At 43.9% G+C, this 24,502-nt stretch overlaps 1 protein-coding gene across 4 annotated transcripts in view; it reads left to right on the top strand.

Annotated features, from left to right (window-relative positions):
- KIF26A (kinesin family member 26A) overlaps positions 1 to 24,502 on the top strand; it is a 124,854-nt gene that overhangs the window by 80,301 nt on the left and 20,051 nt on the right. For all 4 annotated transcript variants that reach the window (XM_064163683.1, XM_064163602.1, XM_064163763.1 and 1 more), the window contains one exon: positions 8,283 to 8,466. In XM_064163683.1, the coding sequence (XP_064019753.1) occupies positions 8,283 to 8,466 (184 nt within the window). The remainder of the gene's footprint in view (positions 1 to 8,282; positions 8,467 to 24,502) is intronic.

Here is a 24,502-nt window from a genome sequence, read left to right as displayed (position 1 = left end):
TCAAATGGTATTAATCATAATAGAAGTAATAAAACCAAGCAAGTTTATTCTGTGAGTTGTGGAAGGCTCAGGACATAGTGCAGGAGGGTGTATTGTAGGACATCCGTGTATTTGTTGTCTGTTTTAACAAGTAATTAAGGAAACAATAACTGGAACTGCAGATACAATGACAGACTGACTTTCCCACTGCTTCCATTAGATCTGGTTTACAGTGGAAATGGCCTGGGATATTGGTTTTGTGGCAGAGGAGTGATACCTTACTGGCCTGGGAACTAGGAAAGTTTGGAGAAGTCTTGCTTTAGAATAAACTGATTCCCTGCCTAAACCTTTGTCTGTAATTTTGCAAGCTTTGCAGAAGGTTCAGAACCAGAAGTTTCTCCCATGATATCTACCAAGATCAAACCAAAACTCTTGAGTAAATGTACTCGAGTAAACTCCAAAGTTCAGGGTATTTAAGGCTTGGACTGTACACTTATTTGGCCTTGACTCTTTCAGTGAAGCCTTTAAGCATTCTCACAATATGAATAATGGCAATGATCTCTAAAAGATAAGGCTAGCTAATGTCACTAAAACTGTTAATGTGCAGTGAGTCATGCTGAAATGAATGTGCAGAAGTTTTCTTCTATTATTTTTGTCAGTGGAGTTTAAAAGTGGGAAACAGGACTCTCAGTTCTATTTCTGACTAGGGGCAGTGTGATGGTTTGGGTGTTCCCTGCCCCCCCACACTTTGGAAATCACCCAGACTAGACTCAGCTGGCTCTGGAAATTGAACGAAGCTTATTAGTTAGAGCTTATCACAATATACCAGCAGATATTTACAGTGTATGCAGTTCCATACAGAAATATACAAGGTAAAAGGTAATACAGAAACACAGCAGCCCTCCCAGAAACCTGAGTCCCCAGGAGGGGCTCCCAACCACCCTTCCACCTTCTCCCTACCCCTCTCAACCTTACCCCAGTCCCAAGGAAGAATGGAGGTTTGGCCAGGAGGTTAGGAAGCAAAGTGGATTAATCAGAGAAACAGAGGGTGAGGTTAGAGAGATGCAGCTTGGAGCTCCCCAGCAGGACTAGTAGTGCCTTATCTGTGTTTTGATTCTTCTTCTTGTATCTGTCAGTCAGCCTATGAGTGAAATAGACATCACCATTGTTTTCCTTCCACAGCCTGTAATCTGGTCCTTCTCACCAAAACATTCTAGCTAGCTTCAAACTAGCACAGGCAGTTTGTCTGTAAACCTGCGTGTCAATTAAGCCCTCTCTATCTATCTCAGTTTACTCATTTCTGGTATGTGTTTCAGAGTGTATTTTGTATCACTCTTCCTTCTGAAGCCTAATAAATTCCACAAAGTGTTAAGCAAAAAGAAAAAAAAAAAGTAATTTTGCATGGTTAGGGAAGTTTTAAATCCATTTTTCTTTTTCATGGAGAAATTATGCCAAGAAGGATCACTGTTCTTTAGGGATTTAAATTGTGCTGTTTACTTTCACAGCTATAATGTGCCGAACGTGTGCATTGAGTGTAAACTAGAAGTGGCTTGCTGTAGATCAGCATAGCTGAAATGTCATGTTAACTACATAGACTGAAGTTAGAATAAAAATGAGACCATTCTTTTAATGGGCAGGCTTTGTAGCTGCTCTTGTCTTATTCCCTAAATGCTGAGCATTATGTAATTCAGCTGGCCATGGTTTTTCTCAGTGGTCTCATCCATGCATGGCAGAAAACCTAGTAATCTGTAAATTATGTGGGGGAAAGAGCAGGTTAGAGACTGTCCCTTGTCATTTGATGTTTGAGTGCCCCTGCATGTGCCATATATTAGTTTTATTTTCCACCGTGACACCTTACTATGAGAAAAGAACTCTCCAGAGCATCTTAAAAGACATCTTCTATTAAAGATGGAAAGAGTTAAGCTAAATGCAGGCAGTAGATCTCACAGCCATAGGTAAAAATAATATACATGAGTGTCTCTCATGCTTTAATTGGAAAGGAGGCAGAAGAGTGTGGATCTTATTTTCCCTTGCAAGAATGTTTTGTAGAAGAGTACTTGGTGGAGAGTGAAGGTAGGTGGAAAATGTCCAGAAAAAACATATAGCAGCAATGCTTAAGTTTTGCATAGTATTCCTTACAGACCATAATTTTCCCTGTGAGAAAACAGGAGGTGATACTGGAGAAGGTCAGACAGTCCACTGTGATGCTGAAGATGAATGTGAGTGCCTCCTGTGCAAGATAAAATTTGAGGAAAAGAAACAAACCAGATCTAGACATGGCACACAATTGGTGCTTTTCACAACCAATGATCTAATTTCTCTCGTTAAAATATTCCAATTAGCCTCAAACCAGCACAGGCTCCTACTGCAAATTATCTGTTAAGAACCTGATTTCTTTCTTTCCAGTGCTAAGCAAAAAGGATTCAGTTTATGTAAGCTTTGTCTTCCTTGTCTCCAAGAAACAAATTTCTCCTGAGAAAAGGAATACTGGGGTGAAAAAGAACTGGAAATATTGGTGTAAAGTCAGTAATGGTTTGTTGGATAAGGACTGTAGAAAATCCAGCATTCTGGAGCATCTCAGAAGTCTCATGAATTTTACTGAAGTGAGGAGTTTTGTGAAGTTGGACTTTGTCTAATTTGGGCCTGTATTCAAAACAGTCTGTCTTATAGTTCAGCCTAATGACTACTTGGCTGGTTTGACACCAGGTATATTGTTGGTGCTGGAGAAAGTACATAAGGATTGGTGAATTGTTATGTGCTGCTTTTTGCCTGGACCAGTCCAGGAACCCAAGCAAAGCACATGAAGGTGGCTATACAACTGACTTTTGTAGTAGCTAAAGAATTGCCCATGCTTTTTGTAGGAGCTGAGGATGAGAATTCCTTCAGTTTGTGTTCAGAGTCTAAAGTTTGCTAGTGATGTTTAATTTTACCTAAATTGCCCTATTCTCTCCATTAGATCCTTAAATTTTCCCTGTAGGGAAAACCAAACCAACAAACGAAACCTAACCCAACAAGATGTTTGATAGTGCTGGTACAAGCTGTCTGTAATGTTGCAACTCCAGAAACAACCTCATTTAACGCTGGGTAAAGTAATTCCTGCCCTGACACACAGGTTGTAATTAAGCTTTGTGCACTGCTGCCTGAGAAGAGATGTTTTTCAAATGTGAACCAAACCATCATTATTAGTGCAGCTGGCTTATTGCCCATCAAAGCACTGATTATTTTCTACAACAGCTACTCCAGTTCCTCTGCTTTTTCAGTTTCCTGTTATCTCACATGGACATCAGCAGTCCCTTTGCCAAATTTCTTAGTAAAATTGTTGCACTTCAGACTCATAGGAAGAGGCCTTATCAGCACTATAGCAGTTAATTGCTTTAACTAGCATGTGGCACTGTCCTTTGTACAGTGGAGATGCAGAAAGTGTATGAATAGTGTTGAAACTGAATCAGTCTGGAAGTTGTTCTTTCTTGGTGGGGAATTTAAGACAACTAGAAAGGGATTTGGTATCTTAGATCTGCTTTTTGAAGTGGTCCAAAACTGTTACTGAGCTATTTTGAGAGATGCTACAACAACCCCAAGCAGTGCTATAGGCTGGGGACTGAGTGGCTGGAGAGAAGCCAGGAGGAAAGGGACCTGGGGGTACTGATAGATAGTAGCTGAAGATGAGCCAGCAGTGTATCCAGGTGGCCAAGAGAGCCAATGGCATCCTGGCCTGTATCAGGAACAGTGTGGCCAGGAGGACAAGGGAGGTTATTCTTCCCCTGTACTCAGCACTGGTCAGGCCACCCCTTGAGTGCTGTGTCCAGTTCTGGGCCCCTCAATTCAAGAAAGTTGTTGAGGTGCTGGAAGGTGTCCAGAGAAGGGCAACAAAGCTGGTGAGGGGCCTGGAGCACAAACCCTATGAGGAGAGGCTGAGGGAGCTGGGGTTGTTTAGCCTGGAGAAGAGGAGGCTCAGGGCTGACCTCATTGCTGTCTACAACTACCTGAAGGGACATTGTAGCCAGGTGGGGGTTGGTCTCTTCTCCCAGGCAACCAGCAATAGAACAAGGGGACACAGTCTCAAGTTGTGGCGGGGTAGGTCTAGGCTGGATGTTAGGAGGAAGTTCTTCACAGAGAGAGTGATTGGCATTGGAATGGGCTGCCCAGGGAGGTGGTGGAGGCACCATCCCTGGAGGTGTTCAAGCAAAGCCTGGCTGAGGCACTTAGTGCCATGGTCTAGTTGACTGGCTAGGGCAGGGTGCTAGGTTGGCCTGGATGATCTTGGAGGTCTCTTCCAACCTGGTTGATTCTATGATTCTATGCTGTGCTTGAAAAAAGCTGAACTTGCTGTTTATATATACTTTTCTTAGTCTTTTTGGCTTCTTTTATTCATCAAGTGCTACTGCATGTTTAGGTGCTTGAATATACAATCTCTGAGTAAATTTGTCCGTTGCTTCTCATTCTCTTTCATGTATGTTTCCCGGAGGAGCTCCTTCAGCCAGATCTATTGAAGGAACAATTATTTCATTAGGATTTAATGTGTATCTTGACTGCACTCTGAAGTCATTCTCTTGAGGAGTTTTTATAAGTCCAACAAGGGATCATAGCATGTAAACAAGGAAATAAACACTATATTTCATATTAATCAGCAAGACAATTAAATAATAATCACAATTGTTAATTGGTAGTAGGGGATAGAGGGTAATGACCCTTTTGAGTTCCACAATGAGAGCACCAACAGGCTCTTTCCTGCAAAATAAGCTGCATATGATTTAGAAGGCGTTACGGTTCTAACGTGCAGCTGAGACTGTAGTGAAGTTGTACAACTGTTTGCCTGGTGTCCTATTTCAGGCATATGTTTTCATACTGAATGAGGTATTAGCAAGGGGATTTGAGGGTTAGTCAGTTAAATCAGTTCTCATTGCCACCAAAATCCCAACTTTCTGTAAAAACCCGTGCTTGCAGTGTTTTGCTTCACTGTGGGATGCTGTTCCTGCTGCTTTCAGGATGTAGCAGGAGTCAAAAGCTGCTTCTTTCCTCAGAGGCCAGAAGTCCAACAACTTGTCCCGCACAAGACAGTGGCTTTTGGCTCCCCCTGAGTTTGGAATTAGATCCTCATGTTTTCATCACACAAGTCTTTGTCTTCTTTTAAATACTGTAGTGTTTATAGAGGGGGAAGGAAGCATGTAGGTGGTCTGCATCTCCAGAAACTGAAGAAGTTAAAAGGTCCAAGGGTTTTACATGCAAGTTTGAGAATACAGAGCATAGGATTGTGAATTTTGGAGGTCTGTATTGAATGTCCTGCCCTTCATAATGACTAGCTGTCAAATCTTGACCCAGATGAGTGATTTTGCTCCTGAGACACAGACAGTTCCTTGTACTGTAATTCATTTGAAGCCAGTAATGCTAGTGGAAAAAAATGTTCAGCCTTCTGCTCTCAGCATTCATTTTTGCTTCTATGCTACCATAAGTACAAGCAAAAGAAGAGTTTGCTTCTCTGATCAGCTTACTAATCTAACTCAGCCTCAGGCTGCCTGACGAGGAGATCTGTGGCAAGGTTAGGGGTCTAGATTCACCCTGAATCAGATATGACAGCAAAGCACTGCCTTAGTTATCCATATGTCTGTTGCTTATAATACTTCACAGATGCTAGTGCCAGTTTGATCTCACTGAAGAGTAGTTGAAGATCCTGGGCTGAAAGACATGATGAAAATATAAAGTAACTATTGTATTAAAAAGAGGTTTTTTTGCTCACATGTTTATAAACTAATTTGTCCAAAATGACAAGTTTTTATGTTGCAAGCATAGGTCAGAGTAGGGACTTGACCCAAGAAGACTTGTTGGTAGCAGTAGCATGATCTCATGTTGCCCACAGATGCCAGCAGTGTAACACTTTGCCTCTTTCTAGCTTAGCAACTGTTCGAAGTAATGTTAAAAGATAGCACAGTGGGTGCATGCTGCTGGGAGAACTGGATGCTTATGGCTTGGATGAGTGTACTCTTTGCTGGGTAAAAGATTAGCTGGATGGCCAGGCCCAAAGAGTGGTGGTGAATAGAATTAAATTCAAGTGATGGCTGGTCACAAGAGGTGTTTCCCAGAGCTCAGTGTTGGGGGCTATTCTCTTTAATATTGTTATCAATGATCTGGACAAGTGGATTGAATGCACCCTCAATAAGCTTGATGATACCAGCTTATGTATGTCAATCTGCTTGAAGTTAAGGAGGCTCTACCGAGGCATTTGGACAGACTGAATTAATAGCCCAAGGTTATTGATAAGAGGTTCAACAAGACCAAGAGACAAAACCTGTACTTAGGTCACAACAACCCCGTGCAACACAACAGGCCTGAGGGAGAGTAGCTGGAAAGCTTCCTGGCAAAAAAGAATGTAGGAGTGCTATTTGACAGCTGTCTGAACATGAGCCAGCAGTGTGCCCACATGGCCACGAAGGCCAACAGCATTCTACCTTGTATGGGGAATAGTGTGGCCAAGCAAGACTAGGGAAGTGCTTGTCCCCCTTTGTTTGGCCCTAGTGGGGTTGCACTTTGAGTACTGAGTACAGTTTCAGGCCACTCACTACAAGGACTTTGAGGTGCTGGAGTGCTGGGCAGCAAAGATGGTGAAGTGTTTAGAGATCAAGTCTTATGAGATGTTGCTGAGGCAACTGGGGTTTTTTTGGCCTGGAGAAGGGGAGGCTAAGGAGAGATACATGAAAGGAGGCTATAGTGAAGGGAATGTTGGTCTCTTCTCCCAAGAAATGAGCACCAGGACAAGAGAATCATAGAATCAACCAGGCTGGAAGAGACCTCCCAGATCATCCAGTCCAACCTAGCACTTAGCCCTATCCAGTCATCTAGACCATGGCACTAAATGCCTCATCCAGGCTTTGCTTGAACACCTCCAGGGATGGCAACTCCACCACCTCCCTGGGCAGCCCATTCCAATGCCAATCACTCTCTCTGGCAACAACTTCCTCCTAACATCCAGCCTATACTTCCCCCAGCACAACTCGTGACTGTGTCCCCTTGTTCTATTGCTGGTTGCCTGGGAGAAGAGACCAACCCCCACCTGGCTACAACCTCCCTTCAGGTAGTTGTAGGGAACGATCTCAGGTTGTACCAGGGGGGGTTTAGGTTGGACATTATGAAAACATTTTTCATTGAAACAGTTGTAAAGCTCTGGAACAGGATGCTCAGGAAAGTGGTGGTCACCATCCCTGGAGGTATTGGGAAGATGTGTAGATGTGTTACTGAGAGACATAGTTTAGCGGTGACCTGTCAGTGCTGGATCATTGGTTGGACTTGATGATCTCGAAGGACTCTTGTAACCTAAATAATTCCATGATTCTGTACTTTTATGATATGTATCTAAGGGTGAGCTAATGACAACCTCAGGGGCAAATTACATGTCTTATTCAGGTGGCGAATCTTGCCTTGGCTTTGACAAAGCTGAGATTTCACCCTCACTGCCATCCCCAGTCACCCAGTGTGTGCTCACTGACAGATATAGTTGTTCTACTTAACTCTGCAGGGTGATTGTTTTTCTCATGTTGATTCTGATGTGGAGTTGAGTTTCTGGTTTTGTTTCATGCTATACTGTTTGTTGTTGCTGATGGGGAATAGCAGTAAAACTGGTTACATTCCTGTTCTTCCTCAGCAGGAAGAATGTTACAATTTACATTGTATGATTTAATTTTCTCCTCTTCATCTTCTATGTTTTGAAATTCTGCGTTTGAAAAGCAGGATCATTGTCATCCAGAACATTAAAGCATGTCTTTTTAATAGATTTCCCCTTTAATGTGAAAAAAATGGAACTGAGGAAGAAAAACCAGTCTGTCATGAAGGAAATTCTGTTATCTAGGGATTTTCAGTGCAGCCAACGAGAGAATGTCTTGAGCTCAGTTGACTTGGAGTGTTATCCTCTGCCTTGAGTAACTTGTAGGGTACAAAGAACCACTTTCATAATGTTATCACCAGCCAAGTCCATCTGGTCCTGCCAGTGACAAGGGGATTATTTCAGCTTTTTATTACGTCAATGAGAGTTTAGCATTTTAGGATTTAGCTGTCAAGCTGTTGGGGGAAAGAAGGGAAAGTTAGATTATAATTGAAACTACTGGGGGAGAAATTAACTGAATATTTTGCCAGAATCTTCCTACCCATGTTTGCCTCTATTAGTCTCCTGATGGTTTGTCCTTATGAAATCAGATTAGAGCGCAATGACTTGATTTGTTAAGCAGGCAGTGATGACAACGAGCATCTGTTTGTCTGGTCCAGATTCTCATTAACACCTAGTAACACTATCCTTTCTTGCTATTACTTTTATACAGAGCAGCACAGAAGCTTAACCTGTCTTCGAAGAGAAAGAAATGCCACCCGCCCCTGCCACACCCACATGACTTCTCTATTTATGCTACTAACTTTAGTGGCATCCTGCAGCTCTGCCCTCCCCCAGCACCACCATGCCTTCTGAGAGCTGTGTCCAAAATCAAGGACAACCCTGGCATTGGAAAGGTAACTTTGGATTTCAATTTTTTAAAGTAGACGAATTTTAACAGTGCTGGAAGCTTTCAGCCTGTGATAGGTTGCATAGGCTCAAGGGAAGAAATGAACCGTGATGGAGAGAGGGCCACATCCATCTGAACGTGCCTGCAAGCTGTTATCTTCTGCTGACTTTGGAAAGAGGCAGCGGGCTCAGCACAAATTCAGTGCTAGAGTGTCAGTATCTTTGAAGTTAACATCACTGAGAACAACACTGGCAAAGGTTGTTTTGTCCTTCTCTCTATTAAAGAGAGAAAATCTCCTTTGACATCACTGGTCCAAACCCAGTGCACATACAGGCTTTACCTTTGGCAAAGCAGTCTCTGCACTACCAGCAAGGCTCAGCCACTGGTGCTGTGTGTCTGCTGAAGTTAAGGAGATACACCGAGGGGGACTTTATTTCCCTGCACTTCACATGTCACAGTGTTGAAATGAAGTAGCAGGAGGGACATAGATGTCTCTCCAACTTAGGAAACACAGCACCTTTCAAATGGTAAAAATATTTGCTAATTTAATTTAAAATTAATTAAAACCCAACCCTACTGCTTATAGCTGTATGCATATTTATGACTGTTTAGTCACCCACACAGCAGAGCCTGAATACTTACTTACATAGGTTACAAGAGGTTAGCATTTGAAGATAGAGCTGGAGTACATAATGTGCACAGGAAAGCTAAAATACACACCTTAAGTAACCACACAAATTAGCATTAACATATAGAAGTTGTCAGCCTAAATACCTATAGCTGCCACAGAAAATATTCTGAATATTCTGTAGTTCTTAAGGTAAGTGAGTTTGTGTTAAATGTAAAACAAAGGGGTAATTTGGGCTATTTTAAGCAGTTGGAAATGCAGAGATGAAAATGTGGTTTCCTTTGAGTGTTGGAAAAGAGGATGTAGTATTAAATGGTGGAATACAGCAAACCTTGCACAGTAATGTAAAGATTCTCAGGTGGAGGAAGGTTTGCTAAAACACACTCTATGTGTGAGTTTTAGCAGAGCCCATTTGTCATGCTCACCTCTTCTCTGTGGGGTTTAGGACTTGTCATTGCAACAGGAATAACAGGGAGCATGGCATTGTGGAGGCTCTTTGCCTTAGAAAGGCTTTTAAAGTATGCTTGTATCTCCTTGTGCAGCTCAAGAAAACTCTGCACCTCATTAACATTTGTGTCTGCACCTGTGTGTAGCCAAGAGACTTCAGCCTTTTTCCTATGCTTTGAGGGTGGCTGGTGGAGCTTACCAGCACGACTTATACCTTGTGGAAAGCTCTTGTTTATCTGCTGTCTTCAAACAGATCAACAAAGGTTGTTAAATATCAAATATATGATCCTCCATGGTAGGAGATTATATTCTTGGGCTCATGTGGTCTGCCTACTTCCTTCATTGGTGAGTACAGCAAAGGGTTTTCAAAGGGAGGAGCACTACCAGAATGCCAAGGGGTGTGGTGGGACCTTGAGCAGTTATGCTGCTCAGCTGTGTAAGATTCTCCTTCAGCATAGGGTAGATGTGTAACCTGCTGGCAATATGGGTGGTTTTCTCTCCTGCCTGGCACACCACATCAAGAATTTCCAGACATTAGGGGTCAGCATGCTGTTGCTGACCCTCAAAAGTCTCTGTTGTTTTACCTCTCAGCTGAAAACATTATTGAAGATACTGTTTGTTTGAGCCCAGGGTTTCAGCTGTCTCATTCTCACTGTGTACTTACCATGATCTGGAAGACTCTCTGCTGTGCTGAAGAGGATAAGAGCTCTCTGCCTTTCAAATAGTCTTTTTAGCTCTTAAGATCTAGAACATCCAAATGGAAATGGGGTGTGCTCCTCGAAAGACAAAGTAAATAGGCATCTTCTGCACTCCGCAGTTCAAACTGTGCAATATCTGTTAAATGCCTGTCTTAACTGATTCCTCTTTTGCAGCTTCACAATTACATTTATCCATTAAAAAAAAAACAAACAACCCCCCCAAAACCCTGCCAGCTATAGGTATATATATATATTAATTACTACTCTCTATAAATGAAATCTCATGTATCTTAGTTCTTACAGCTGGTCATCAAAGGAGAAGTGTCAGTCCTATGTAGATAGCCTTTTAGTACTTAATCATATCTCCACCACCTGAGCAGTGCTAAAGTAGCTTATGGTAGCATTTAGCCCACTGTGTAGTAACATTCTCCATTATAATTTCCTCTTCACCAGCTTCTGCTGATGAAGATTTAGTCAGCTAGTATCTCATTAGGAGGATGATGGGAACAAAGTAATTATGTTTCTTCCTCACTCCTTTAAGTATCTTAGCAATTGAGAGAACAGTCAGTAAACATCGGCACATGAGCTGTGGTCCTCTGTTAACTTTACTCTCTCAACTTCTAACGGCTTTTTACTTTGCACTTATCCAGTGACCTTCTTCCTCATCTTTTTCTTGCAGTCTGTCTGATGCTAAGTAGAAGATAGACACCAGGGACAGAATCAGTGATGGATTCTGGAGCCACTTTTTCCTACAGCAGCATCTGTGACTGCTGCTCTCCTTGCTTTGTGTGATTGTTCCCAGGTCAATGGTGTCCCTTACCTTATTATTACTGTGTGGCTACTGTGGCTGAAGCAGGTGGTGGGCAAGACTTTTCCTTCCTCACCTCCTGGCTTGCTTGCTGCTGTTTTGTCTTTCATGGTGTGGTCAGCAGGAGCAGGGAGGTCATTCTGCCCCTGTACTCTGCACTGGTTAGACCACACCTTGAGTACTGTGTTCAGTTCTGGGCCCCCCAGTTTAGGAGGGACACTGAGATGCTTGAGTGTGTCCAGAGAAGGGTGATGAGGCTGGGGAGAGGCCTTGAGCACAGCCCCACGAGGAGAGACTGAGGGAGCTGGGATTGGTTAGCCTGGAGAAGAGGAGGCTCAGGGGTGACCTTATTGCTGTCTACAACTACCTGAGGGGTGGTTGTGGCCAGGAGGAGGTTGCTCTCTTCTCTCAGGTGGCCAGCACCAGAACGAGAGGACACAGCCTCAGGCTATGCCAGGGGAAATTTAGGCTTGAGGTGAGGAGAAAGTTCTTCACTGAGAGAGTCATTGGACACTGGGATGGGCTGCCCAGGGAGGTGGTGGAGTCGCTGTCCCTGGAGCTGTTCAAGGCAGGATTGGACGTGGCACTTGGTGCCATGGTCTAGCCTTGAGCTCTGTGGTAAAGGGTTGGACTCGATAATCTATGAGGTCTCTTCCAACCTTGGTGATACTGTGATACTGTAAAATGTGGAGGACTGGTTGCTTGCTGGTTTCAGCTGTACAGGTAAGAATCTAGCAGTGCTGATGAACTGCTCAATTACCGTCTAGCTTTGCCATACTGAACTGAGAATAACTCCTTGAGGACTAGTCCTTATTTTCCTCAAGGGGTAATTTATCTGAGCACAGCTACCTTGACAAGTTTGAATTCCTTTCTTGTAAGAAGAGTATAAGTTGAGCAAGAGTGAGAAATAAAAGTCAATGGGAGCAATGTGGCTCCCTTTATGAAAAGTTGATGAGGTGAATGATATGTCACCTGTATGGAAATATCATTTCTTGTGAGTAAGGCCTGAATACTGCAACCAATTATCTGTAATGATGCACTCTAGGTAGTCTCATTTATTTTGTAAATCTTTTGAAAGCTCAAAGTAAAGAATAAGTTGAAACACTTAGAATGACTGATGTGATTTTGCTTTCTGTACTTCCCTTACAATGGTATTTTGTGACATTTTTTCCCCTCACTGATGCTCAGGGTTGTCTTTATCTGCTATTCAATGAATTATAAGTGACATGGGAATGGAAGGTAGAAAGAGTTGTGTCCCTTTGGAGTTGAAATGGAAAGAAAGACTCCAGAGGGAATCTGAAAGTATCTTGGGGTAAGGGTGACATTTGGACCAGGAAACAGGACAAAGTGATTGAAATAAAAATAAAGATAGAAATTACCAAGCAAGGGTTAGTGTGGCATAGTAGGGATCAGTTGATGAAGATTTCATAGGTGGTACACCTATGTTAGTGTTCTGCAGAAGAGCCACAAGAAGCTCCTAGCCAAGCTGGCAGCTCATGGTTTGGACAGATTCACTCTGTGCTGGATCAAGAACTGGCTGGATGACAGAGCTCAGAGAGTGGTGGTGAATGGTGCCACATCCAGTTGGCAGCCAGTCACTAGTGGTGTTCCCCAAGGATCAGTGCTGGGCCCAGTCCTGTTCAATATCTTTATTGATGATCTGGACGAGGGCATTGAGTCCAGCATCAGTAAGTTTGCAGATGACACCAAGCTAGGAGCAGGTGTTGATCTGTTGAAAGGTAGGAGAGCCCTGCAGAGGGACCTGGACAGGCTGGATGGGTGGGCAGAGGCCAATGGGATGAGATTTAACAAGGTCAAGTGCAAGGTTCTGCACTTTGGCCACAACAACCCCAAGCAGCGCTATAGGCTGGGGACTGAGTGGCTGGAGAGCAGTCAGGAGGAAAGGGACCTGGGGGTACTGATAGATAGTAGCTGAAGATGAGCCAGCAGTGTGCCCAGGTGACCAAGAGAGCCAATGGCATCCTGGCCTGCATCAGGAACAGTGTGGCCAGTAGGTCAAGGGAGGTTATTCTGCCCCTGTACTCAACACTGGTCAGGCCACACCTTGAGTCCTGTGTCCAGTTCTGGGCCTCTCAATTCAAGAAGGATGTTGAGGTGCTGGAACATGTCCAGAGAAGGGCAACAAAGCTGGTGAGGGGCCTGGAACACAAATCCTATGAGGAGAGGTTGAGGGAGCTGGGGGTGTTTGGCCTGGAGAATAGGAGGCTCAGGGGTGTTCCTGTTGCTGTCTACAACTACCTGACGGGGCATTGTAGCCAGGTGGGGGGTGACCTCTTCTCCCAGGTAACCAGCAGTAGAACAAGGGGACACAGTCTCAAGTTGTGGCAGGGTAGGTATAGGCTGGATGTTAGGAGGAAGTTCTTCACAGGGAGAGTGATTTCCCATTGGAATGAGCTGCCCAGGGAGGTGGTGGAGGCACCGTCCCTGGGGGTCTTCAAGAAAAGCCTGGATGAGGCACTTAGTGCCATGGTCTAGTTGACTGGCTAGGGCTGGGTGCTAGGTTGGACTGGATGATCTTGGAGGTCTCTTCCAACTTGGTTGATTCTATGATTCTATGATTTGAGTAAGATTGGTGTGGTAGAGCATTATTGGGATTTTGCAAAGGCTTTTCACAAGTGCCCTGACCTGAGTTTCTTAAAAAAAAAAAACAACTGAGCTGCCCTATACTCTCTTGTGGTTTAATGACTGTTAAGAAACAAGAGGGCAGATTTCACATTGAAGCAAAGTTAGCTGTGGTGTCGTGGAAGTCCATGCTCTTTGATATCTTCCTAAATGGTGTAGCTGTGTCTTTGGAGCAGCCAAAGGTAAAACTGATTGTAAAGACTTTTTCAAGATGTCATGACACTGAAGTTAGTGAGCGAATAAAGAGGCAGATGAACTTTGGTATTGATTAGCTGATGAATGTAAAAAGGAAACTCTAACTATGCACTTATGAATGATAAACTGTAGAATCATAGAATAGAATCATAGAATCAACAAGGTGGGAAGAGACTTCCAAGATCATCCAGTCCAACCTAGCACCCAGCCCTATCCAGTCAACTGGACCATGGCACTAAGTGCCTCAGCCAGGCTTTTCTTCAACACTTCTAGGGACGGTGCCTCCACCACCTCCCTGGGCAGCCCATTCCAATGCCAATCACTCTCTCTGTGAAGAACTTCCTCCTAACATCCAGCCTAGACCTCCCTTGGCACAACTTGAGACTGTGTCCCCTTGTTCTGTTGCTGGTTGTCTGGCAGAAGAGACCAACCCCCACCTGGCTACAGCCTCCCTTCAGGTAGTTGTAGAGAGCAATGAGGTCTCCCCTGAGCCTCCTCTTCTCCAGGCTGCACACCCCCAGCTCCCTTAGCCTCTCCTCACAGGGCTGTGCTCCAGGCCTCTCACCAGCCTTGTCATCCTTTCACCAGCCATTGTGGAGGATATGGCATTAGATTTGTTGGCAAAGAAGCCTGAACTTCTAAAGAAGCACTTCATTGACTGTTCAGGAGGCAAAAAGATGAAGCACCTTTAGTGTTGGGGTCTCTAAGAGTAAGTGATATACATATGTGTGCTACTTCAGGCTCACAGTGCTTAAGTAGCAACCACTTGTTGATTTTTTTGTTTCTTTACTGGATTTCTTCCTTGAGGTAACATCTTTAGAGAAGTTTAATAGAGGATGGTAACACCTGAAGAATTGTGAAGATTTTCCCTACTTTCCCATGTATTTACTTTTAAATTACCTTCTCAGAGGGGAGCTATTTCTGTGTCTGAGCAACGTGAGGGCTGGATTCTAAACCCACAGCATGCAATAGCAGCAGCAGTGTGTGTTTTGCTTCTGGTGCAGACTTGAATCCCATTAAACCTAAATCTTTGGAACAGAAACTTACCAGACAAGTTAACATCCATTCCTGGAATTTTACCTTCCTTATTTGTCATGCAGTCTCACAGATGCCCTACCATGACTGTTGGCTTATCTCACCAAAGAAACCTCCTTTGCCCAAAGCACTGATTTAGTGAGGAACTTCCTCATTCATTAAGTCTTTATAATTTTTTTCATACTTAAGCACATGAATACTGAACTGGCTGAAGGCATAGTTGACTCTAAAGTACTGACTAAAGTGAGCTTAGGCAGCATCAGGACTATCTTGGATGTTTCTGTGGTGCTTAAAATTGGACAGATCTTATTACTGATTGTGGGACGTTGTCTTGAGCTTGTAATCTTGATGGACATGTGAAGGGAAGAGGCTTGAAGTCTTGCTTTTTGTAAAATGCAGAGCTATAGCAAAGGCAGTATCTGGCATGGTGAGAACTGCTGGAGGAGGTAGGAATGTGCTGAAGGTACAGGGATCGCAATTGCTGTAGGGATTGTGATGGTATAGTTCTTGCATTTGAGATCAGTTATTGATTATTTGAGCTCAAGACCTAAATTTCTTCTCTGTATCATACAGTTCTGCTGTGGTTGAATTGCTATCTGGCTTTTATGGTTTAATAGATGTAGAGACTCAATACATCAGAGGACATGCATGCGTGTTTTGCAATTTCTACTTATAATTTCTCATGGTTTCATAGAATCATAGAATCAACCAGGTTGGAAGAGACCTCCAAGATCATCCAGTCCAACCTATTACTCAGCCCTATCCAGTCAACTAGACCATGGCACTGAGTGCCTCATCCAGTCTTTTCTTGAACACCTCCAGGGATGGTGACTCCACCACCTCCCTGGGCAGCCCATTCCAATGGCAAATCACTCTATCTGGCAACAACTTCCTCCTAACATCCAGCCTATATCTCCCCCAGCACAACTTGAGACTCTGTCCCCTTGTTCTGTTGCCTGGGAGAAGAGACCAACTCCGACCTGGCTACAGCCTCCCTTCAGGTAGTTGTAGCCAGCAATGAGGTCACCCCTGAGCCTCCTCTTCTCCAGGCTGCACGCCACCAGCTCTCTCAGCCTCTCCTCATACGGCTTGTTTCAAGTATTTTCATGGAATGTGGGAAATAGATGTCTCATTAACTTTTTTAACATTCCACAGACATAAAATTTCCCCCTTTTAATAATTTTAGGTGGAATGTGTGGAGTTGTCCTGTGATACAAACCATTAAGCCTTTTGCTTCATTTTCTTTACCAAGCGTGCAAAACATTACACACTCTCACAGATGCTTGTCAGGTTTGTCAATGTTCAGGAATACCAAGCAGGGAAAAAATTTTATTGAAAAAGAAAGAAAGAAACAAACAAAAAAACCCCAAACCCACGGAAGGGAATGGGAAAGCAAGGAGACGACTCAATGTGAGTTAGCTGTCCAAGCGATCCACTCTTTATGGAGAGCATCAGGCTTCCAGTTACAAAGCACATGCTTTTCAGTTAGGGTGAGAAAAGTGAGTGCATGCAGCATGCAACATGGTACTGTTCACTAGTGTTTGGTGCGTCTAAATATTTGAATGTGCAGAATCTTCCCTACTTGGGGTTACTCTTATAGCCATTTAGTGCACCTAAGTATTTGAATTGGCGTATTCCTTCTATTTCCCTCCTGCTCTGCACACAGTCCCACAGAAGCTGTTTATCAGAAGGCTCAAGGACAAATTCCTCTGAGCTTCTTCACACACACAGCACTGTGGTTTACTGCAGTTCCAATAGACTCAGACCTCACATCCAAGGCTTGACTGTACAAGCTTCTAGGGGCCGTGCCCCCCCATTTTTCAGCCAGTTCCCAGCACCTTTGAGTCTGCCTGATTCTGGTGTTTTGTATTATCAACAGTAATCAAACTCCAGTGCATAAATGAAAATCCCACTACCAATTCATACTGGATACTGAAGGAATTTTGCTCACTACTGATCAGTGTTTTGTAGCAAATGTCATACCTTGCTCTTGAATGTGCCAAAAACATCAGAGTCCAAATCATTTAGCTGAATCCTACTTAAAAGGCAATGATCCGGTATGGTATGATTCTTGTAACTGAATCATTTTTGTGGTCTCTCTGGGTGTTATTAAATTTAATGTCAGAATAGTAGGAAAGAAGTCTGAAAGCCATTTAATATTGTCACTGGGAAGAAGTTAGATTATGCTCAATTTCTGACATTAATGTGCTACTTAAGATAATTTATCATATTGTGGTATTAAAAAAGACATCCTTTTTACAGTAGCTGCTGTGTAGCATTCTAATTTGCTGTTTTTCTTTAGCATGAGAGGAAGTCTTTTTCTATGCAAAATGTGGTTTTGTGTTGTTTTTTTTTACTTCTGGGGTTCTATTCATCTCATTCTTTTATAGTAGTACAGCACTTACAACAGCAACTTTAAGTGCTTGTCTCTTTCAAGGGTCCTGTCAGTTTTTTGTGTTAGAATGACAGAATCCTCCTATGTGAAACAATGGAAGTGGAGCTTTTAAAGAGAGCCTGAATTGTCAGACATGGTTTTTTTGGGGGGCAGGTATATGCATACTCATCTCCATTTATGTGTTTTAGACATTTACTTTCATTTATGCTTTTCCAAGCTATAGCTGAGGTACTGCTAACTTGATATACTGATCATGCAGGGTTTTCCTAAGTGTGCTGTATGGCCCATTCACTGGTTCTTATGATGGTTTGATGACAGATAACAAATAGGTACTTCATTTTGTCATATTTATTGCTGCTTGTTTCCTAATGACTAGAGTGTTATTTGGGATATAAATCATGCATCTTACGAAGTACTCTTTTATCAGTATACGTAGTCCTATATTGTCCAAAATACATCCATTCCTGCTGAAAAGCCTCAAACTACTGAAACAAAAATATGGGGAAAAAAATACATAAATTAGAATCATAGAATCAACCAGGTTGGAAGAGACCTCCAAGATCATTCAGTCCAACCTATCCCCCAGCCCTGTCCAATCAACTAGACCTTGGCACTAAGTGCCTTGTCTAGTCTTCTTGTGAACACCTCCAGGGATGGCAACTCCACCACTTCCCTGGGCAGCCCATTCCATTGCCAATCACTGTCTCTGTGGAGAACTTCCTCCTAACATCCAGCCTAGACCTCCCCCAGCACAACTTGAGACTGTCCCCTTGTTCTGTTGCTGTTTGCCTGGGAGAAGAGACCAACCCCCACCTGGCTACAACCTCCCTTCAGGTAGTTGTAGACAGCAATGAGGTCTGCCCTGAGCCTCCTCTTCTCCACACTGCACACCCCCAGCTCCTTCAGCCTCTCCTCACAGGGCTGTGTTCCAGGCCTCTCATCAGCTTTGTCACCCTTCTCTGGACACATTCCATCACCTCAACATCTCGAATTGAGGAGCCCAGAACTGGACACAATACTCAAGGTGTGGCCTGACCAGTGTTGAGTACAGGGGATGCGTAGCCTCCCTTATCTTACTGGCCACATTGTTCCTGATGCAGGCCAGGATGCCACTGGCTCTCCTGGCCACCTGGGCACACTGCTGGCTCATCTTCAGCTACTATCTACCAGTACCCTCAGGTCCCTTTCTTCCTGGCTGCTTTCCAGCCACTCTGTCTCCAGCCTGTAGTGCTGCTTGGGGTTGTTGTGGGCAAAGTGTAGGACCTTGCAGTTGGCCTTGTTAAGTCTCATCCCATCATTCGTTTTAAAATGAAATAGTTTTCTTCATGTCTTCTGGGAGCAGAGTAGAGAATGAATTTTTCTCTAATACAGTACAATACAGAAGTGATGTGAAACATTTTTTTAAGGTTTTCCCAGGGGAACTAGGTAGTCTATGCGAGCATAGTTTGCCTATAAATTTGCCATCCATTGATAGTGGCCATATATGAAAGCCTTGAAAGAGCTACCCACAGTAAACCAATTTGTCAAGGGTTATATATCTGTCAGTTGCAATTAAATCCATGAAAAATATTGGCTCCAAACCAGGACTTTTGTAATTTCATTTACACTGTAGTTCATAGAATCAGAGAACCAGCCAGGTCGGAAGAGACCTCGAAGATCATCCAGTCCAACCTATCCCCCAGCCCTAACCAGTCAACTAGAACATGGCACTAAGTGCCTCATCCAGTCTTTTCTTGAAGACCTCCAGGGACGGTGCCTCCACCACCTCCCTGGGCAGCCCATTCCAATGGCAAATCACTCCTTCTGTGATGAACTTCTTCCTAACGTCCAGCCTATACCTACCCTGGCACAACTTGAGTGGTTACCTGGGAGAAGAGGCCACCCTCCACCTGGCTACAATGTCCCTTCAGGTAGTTGTAGACAGCAATGAGGTCACCCCTGAGCCTCCTCTTCTCTAGGCTAAACACCCCCAGCTCCCTCAGACTCTCCTCACAGGGTTGTGTTCCAGGCCCCTCACCAGCTTCATCATCCTTCTCTGGACACGTTCCAGCACCTCAACATCTCTCTTGAATTGAGGAGCCCAGAACTGGACACAGGACTCAAGGTGTGGCCTGACCAGTGCTGAGTACAGGGAAATGGTCTTTATTCGTCTGAATGTGAACTCCTTGCAGTTTCTTGCTGAGGATTCTTAATTCGGAATGGTAGATGTCTAACCAGAGCTATTTAATTAACCTGCTGTTATACACCATTTAGTGATCATTGGACAAAATTAACTTCCTGGCTGCACCATGCCATGTCAAGGATTGTGTTTCCAAGGAACATTTAGTGTCTGTTCAGATTTCATATAATGACATTTATTGCTGAAGACCAAATTGCTTGTTCGTTTAGGGCTTATGACACTGCTCTATCACAGAACATGGCCAGCATTTTGAGAACGGATTCCAGTGTAGCACCAGCACTTTCCCAAACACAAAGCCAGAGTTTTTTGTCAAAAAGGCTTGACCACATGCATTTGAAAAAAATTGCATGCTTTTAAATTAATTCCTACTATTTTCCTTCTCATTATGTTTAATTTGAAACTTGACAACTAGAAAGTATCAAATGCTAACAAAGCATCGCTGTGAACACACGAACATTGCACATCCACTGATTTCAAAGGGGGCACCATATGTTACAGTTATGCCTCTACTAACAGATTTGGCTGGGTCAGGGTCTTAATTTCCTCAGCACTCAAAATGCCATGGAGTCTAGTTATTTTAGTGAATTGGTGGAAACTTCTCTGTCTGCATGTCTGCCCCAAATTAAACCTCTTAAAATCTTTGGCATGCTGCACCCCATTGAAAGATGAATGATCAGCTTTCTGAGATGTATGCAGCAGTTTTTGCATTTGTTGTCTAAAACATGCAGTGGAGGTCCATGATAATTTTAGGAACGGAACATGATAGTCTTAGGAACAGAATACAAATAATCTGGTTCTTTAAGTGTGAGACAGTCCTTCCCCTTTCCCTGGTCTCAGAGCTGATAGCCCTTCCATCTGTTTCGATTACAGCACAATAACCGATGTGAACTTGACTGTTTTAGTCTCGTGGCTTTTTCTGTCTAAAACTGTGTAGGATTGTGTCATTCTCTCTTATCAGTGGCTCTTTTCTCTGCAAACTCAAGTTTGGACGTGATTTCTTCTGGGACGACGCATGCCTGTGTGTTCATTGATGTGTGACTTTTCAGTAGCTCTATTCAATTCAGCATTTCCAAAATGTATGGGCTGTATTAGACAAAAGTGCTCGCTTGCCTCCAGCTATTACTCTCACATTCATGTCTTGCTGTCAGAGAGCTGCTTTGAAGTTTGGGGTTCATGACTTTTTGGTCTGTCTTTTTTTCCAAAACTGCTTTCTCTAACTGACATGTGCCTGATGTTCTGCATTATCTTGACCAGTCCTGAAGCCAAACCATCATTTTGGTTGGTGTGACTCCTCTGTTCCTGTCCTTCTCAACTCCATCTGCTTCAGCAGGCAGAGGGTGGTCTGGAAATCATGGCTTCACAGAAAGGGAGGGCATGGGGACAGCGCTACTGGAGAAGGTTACAGTGCAGGAGCAGCAATTGATGTGTGACAGAAAGTCTCTCTTCTTGTGACCCTTAGAACAGACCCTTAGGTAGAGGTAGACATTAGCAGTGGAAGAAGAGGGCTGCAAGAGGAGGAAGGGCTGATACCAGCCCGGATGTACATTCCTCAGTTTCTGAGATATTCCAGTGTTTATGTCAGAATTTGTCGAGTCACAGAATCAACCAGGTTGGAAGAGACCTCCAAGATCATCCAGTCCTACCTGTCACCCAGCCCTGTCCAATCAACTAGACCATATAGGTCTAGATTTGACTTTGATAAGGGCCAAGCTCTGAAGTTTCGGCTCAGCTCAGTGTCCCAGCCTTGCTGGTGTACGTTTAAATTGCACCCACTGCTGTGTTAGTGGGGTGGACCTCTGACCTTCTGCCACACGTTTCTAGGACTTCTCCAAACGAGGTGTTAATTTTATTTTTTAAAATGATTTGTCTTTTAATGGCATACTCAGGATAGATTTGCCATTGTTTTAGTAGCACTTTGGATTTTAATTGGCTTCCCCTCAGCAGTTCTGTTGACCTTCTGGTTCCTGCAGAAACATGAATTTGGAAAGTACAGCAGTGGAATGTTAATCCCCATTGTACGAAATGCACCAGGCTAGAGTCAGTTAATTGCCATAGGATCACAGAATCAACCAGGTTGGAAGAGATCTCCAAGATCATCCAACCCAACCTATCACTCATCCCTGTCCAGTCAACTAGACCATGGCACTAAATGCCTCAGCCAGGCTTTGCTTGAACACCTCCAGGGATGGCAACTCCACCACCTCCCTGGGCAGCCCATTCCAATGCCAATCACTCTCTCTGTCAACAACTTCCTCCTAACATCCAGCCTAGACCTTCCCCGGCACAACTTGAGGCTGTGTCTCCTCATTCTGTTGCTGCTTGCCTGGGAAAAGAGACCAACCCCGACCTGGCTACAGCCTCCCTTCAAGTAGTTGTAGACAGCAATGAGGTCACCCCTGAGGCTTCTCTTCTCCAGGCTGCACACCTCCAGCTCCCTCAGCCTTTCCTCACAGGGCTGTGCTCCAGGCCTCTCACCAGCTTCATTGCCCTTCTCTGGACACATTCCATTATCTCAACATCTTTTTTGAACTGAGAAGCCCAGAACTGGACACAGCACTCAAGGTGTGGCCTGATCAGTGCTGAGTACAAGAGCAGAATAACCTCTCATGTCCTACTGGCCTCACTGTTCCTAATCCAGGCCAAGATGCCACTGGCTGTCCTGTCCACCTGGGCACACTGCTGGCTGATATTTAGCCTCCTATCTACCAGTACCCCCAGGTCCCTTTCTGCCTGGCTTCAGTGGTTTGCATGTCTTCAGGCACTGAGAAACATGTTAGCTATGTGCAAGTATTGTGATATTTGTGTTTATTTTATTTTTGTTTGCAGAAATTGAAATCAAATATGAACCTATCCTCTTTTTCTATCAACATCATCATTAAATGGAGCCTCTCTTCAATATTCAGTGTCTGTATGAATGTCTATGTACAAATCCTTGTGTCCTTGATAGTGATAAACTGCCACACTGCATCTTTCTGTAGCATTGAAGAAGAAATACACAAAAGGGGGGGGGGGGGAAGAAGACTTAGAAAATACCTCCAGCTATAGAAGTAAGAATCACCCCCATCATAGGGTGGATATGCCATCTTAGCTTTCCTGACAGTGGTCAGGGCAGAGATGCCTTGGGCCTTAGATGACTTTTCTGCAATCACTGTATTTGTATAGTTTTGCTTTTTTTTTTGTACTCTTTTCTCTTTCTTCCCTGTTTATCTCCCACACCTTGCCATTAATTTTAGCTCTCCTTCTCCCCACCCCAGACTTCTTGTTATACTTTCAGACCTATCTCATTCTTGCATTTCTTCATTCATTCTTCTCTAAATTCTGTATCTTGTCTTTCTTTGCTTTGTACAAGTGTTACCAGTATCTGGTACCAGTGCAGCTGACACTAAGCACCTGAAACCTGTCCATGTTGTTGAGACTGCCCACCGAGGGTGTGGTCCTCAGTGGGTCTGAAATAAACACTATGCACTGATCAGGCCACACCTTGAGGAGTGTGTCCAGTTCTGGGCTTCTCGATTCAAGAGAGATGCTGAGATACTGGAATGTGTCCAGAGAAGGGCAATGAAGCTGGTGAGAGGCCTGGAACACAGCCCTGTGAGGAGATGCTGAGGGAGCTGGGGGTGTGCAGCATGGAGAAGAGGAGGCTCAGGGGTGACCTCATTGCTGTCTACAACTACCTGAAGGGAGGCTGTAGCCAGGTGGGGGTTGGTCTCTTTTCCCAGGCAACCAGCAACAGAATGAGGAGACACAGCCTCAAGTTGTGCCGGGGAAGGTCTAGGCTGGATGTTAGGAGGAAGTTGTTGGCAGAGAGAGTGATTGGCATTGGAATGGGCTGCCCAGGGAGGTGGTGGAGTCGCCATCCCCAGAGGTGTTGAAGAAAAGCCTGGCTGAGGCACTTAGTGCCATGGTCTAGTTGACTGGACAGGGATGAGTGATAGGTTGGGTTGGATGATCTTGGAGATCTCTTCCAACCTGGTTGATTCTGTGATTCTATAATTCTAGTAATTCATATTCAGAAACAAAACATTAGAATGCAGTGGATTTATTGCTGCTTGGCCTCCTAGCTGTGGGCCAAAGCTACTTTAAGATTTACAGGGTTTTTAATCCTCCTTGCTCTGCAAGCCTTTGTATATCTATATGATTTCCTACACAGCAAATGTTGCTGTCTCTACAGGTGAGCATGACTTCTGTGTGACAGCTAGATAAAGAGACCCAGGAGAAGATGCAGGGACCATGCTGGCTCTATCACATGCTGCTTTTTTCTGCAGTACTTATCCCAGAAGAGTACTGGGATGAACTTCAGAGCTGAAAACATAAACCTGTCACTCCTGTAACACAGGAGGGCAAGAGGTTCAGGAAGAATAAAGAGTTTAGCACAGTCTTTATTTTATATACTTGGAAGAAAGTGCATGCACCTGGGATCTGCCTGCACTTAGTTTTTGCTGTTGCTGAGGGATATCTTTGAGTAATCTTTGTGTTCGTTGGTACTTTTATGAGCCTTTCTGCTTCATTTCTAAGTGAAGTCAGTCTGGCTCAGCATTCTGAGTAAGTCTGACACATTATATGCCTACAGGTTTTGGACTGCTTTACTTAGAGACAGATTTAGTGGGCAGAGGAACTAAATTTGAAATCAGTGTTTTTGCTACTCTGCAAATCAGCTTTTATACGCAAAACACTAAAAAAGGAATTCCCTTAAGCTGCTTTTCTCTTCCCCCTCCCATCTGCCTGAAAAACTCACTTCCACTGTAAGAATGAAGATGACCCTAGTGGCCTGTTGAGTTTGGGATCTGATCCATTATGGGAAGCTATTTTAGTATTTGTCTGCTTCAAAGAGGTGGTCTCAAAAAGCTGATGTGTGACACACAAGGATTTTCTGTTGGTGATTCCATCTTTGTGTTAGGGAGAGCAACACTCTGATGGAGGTAACTCGCTGTTTAGGTCAGGAGTAAACCAATTTTCCTCTTATCCAGGCTTTGGCTGCTATAATCTAATAATAGGTGGAAGGGAGAAAGGAAAGG

The sequence above is a fragment of the Pogoniulus pusillus genome, chromosome 1 (assembly GCF_015220805.1).
Source record: "Pogoniulus pusillus isolate bPogPus1 chromosome 1, bPogPus1.pri, whole genome shotgun sequence".
In the NCBI taxonomy this organism is placed as follows: Eukaryota; Metazoa; Chordata; class Aves; order Piciformes; family Lybiidae; genus Pogoniulus; species Pogoniulus pusillus.
Note: the sequence above shows the minus strand (reverse complement) of the source record. Positions and strands in the feature narration are given on the sequence as shown.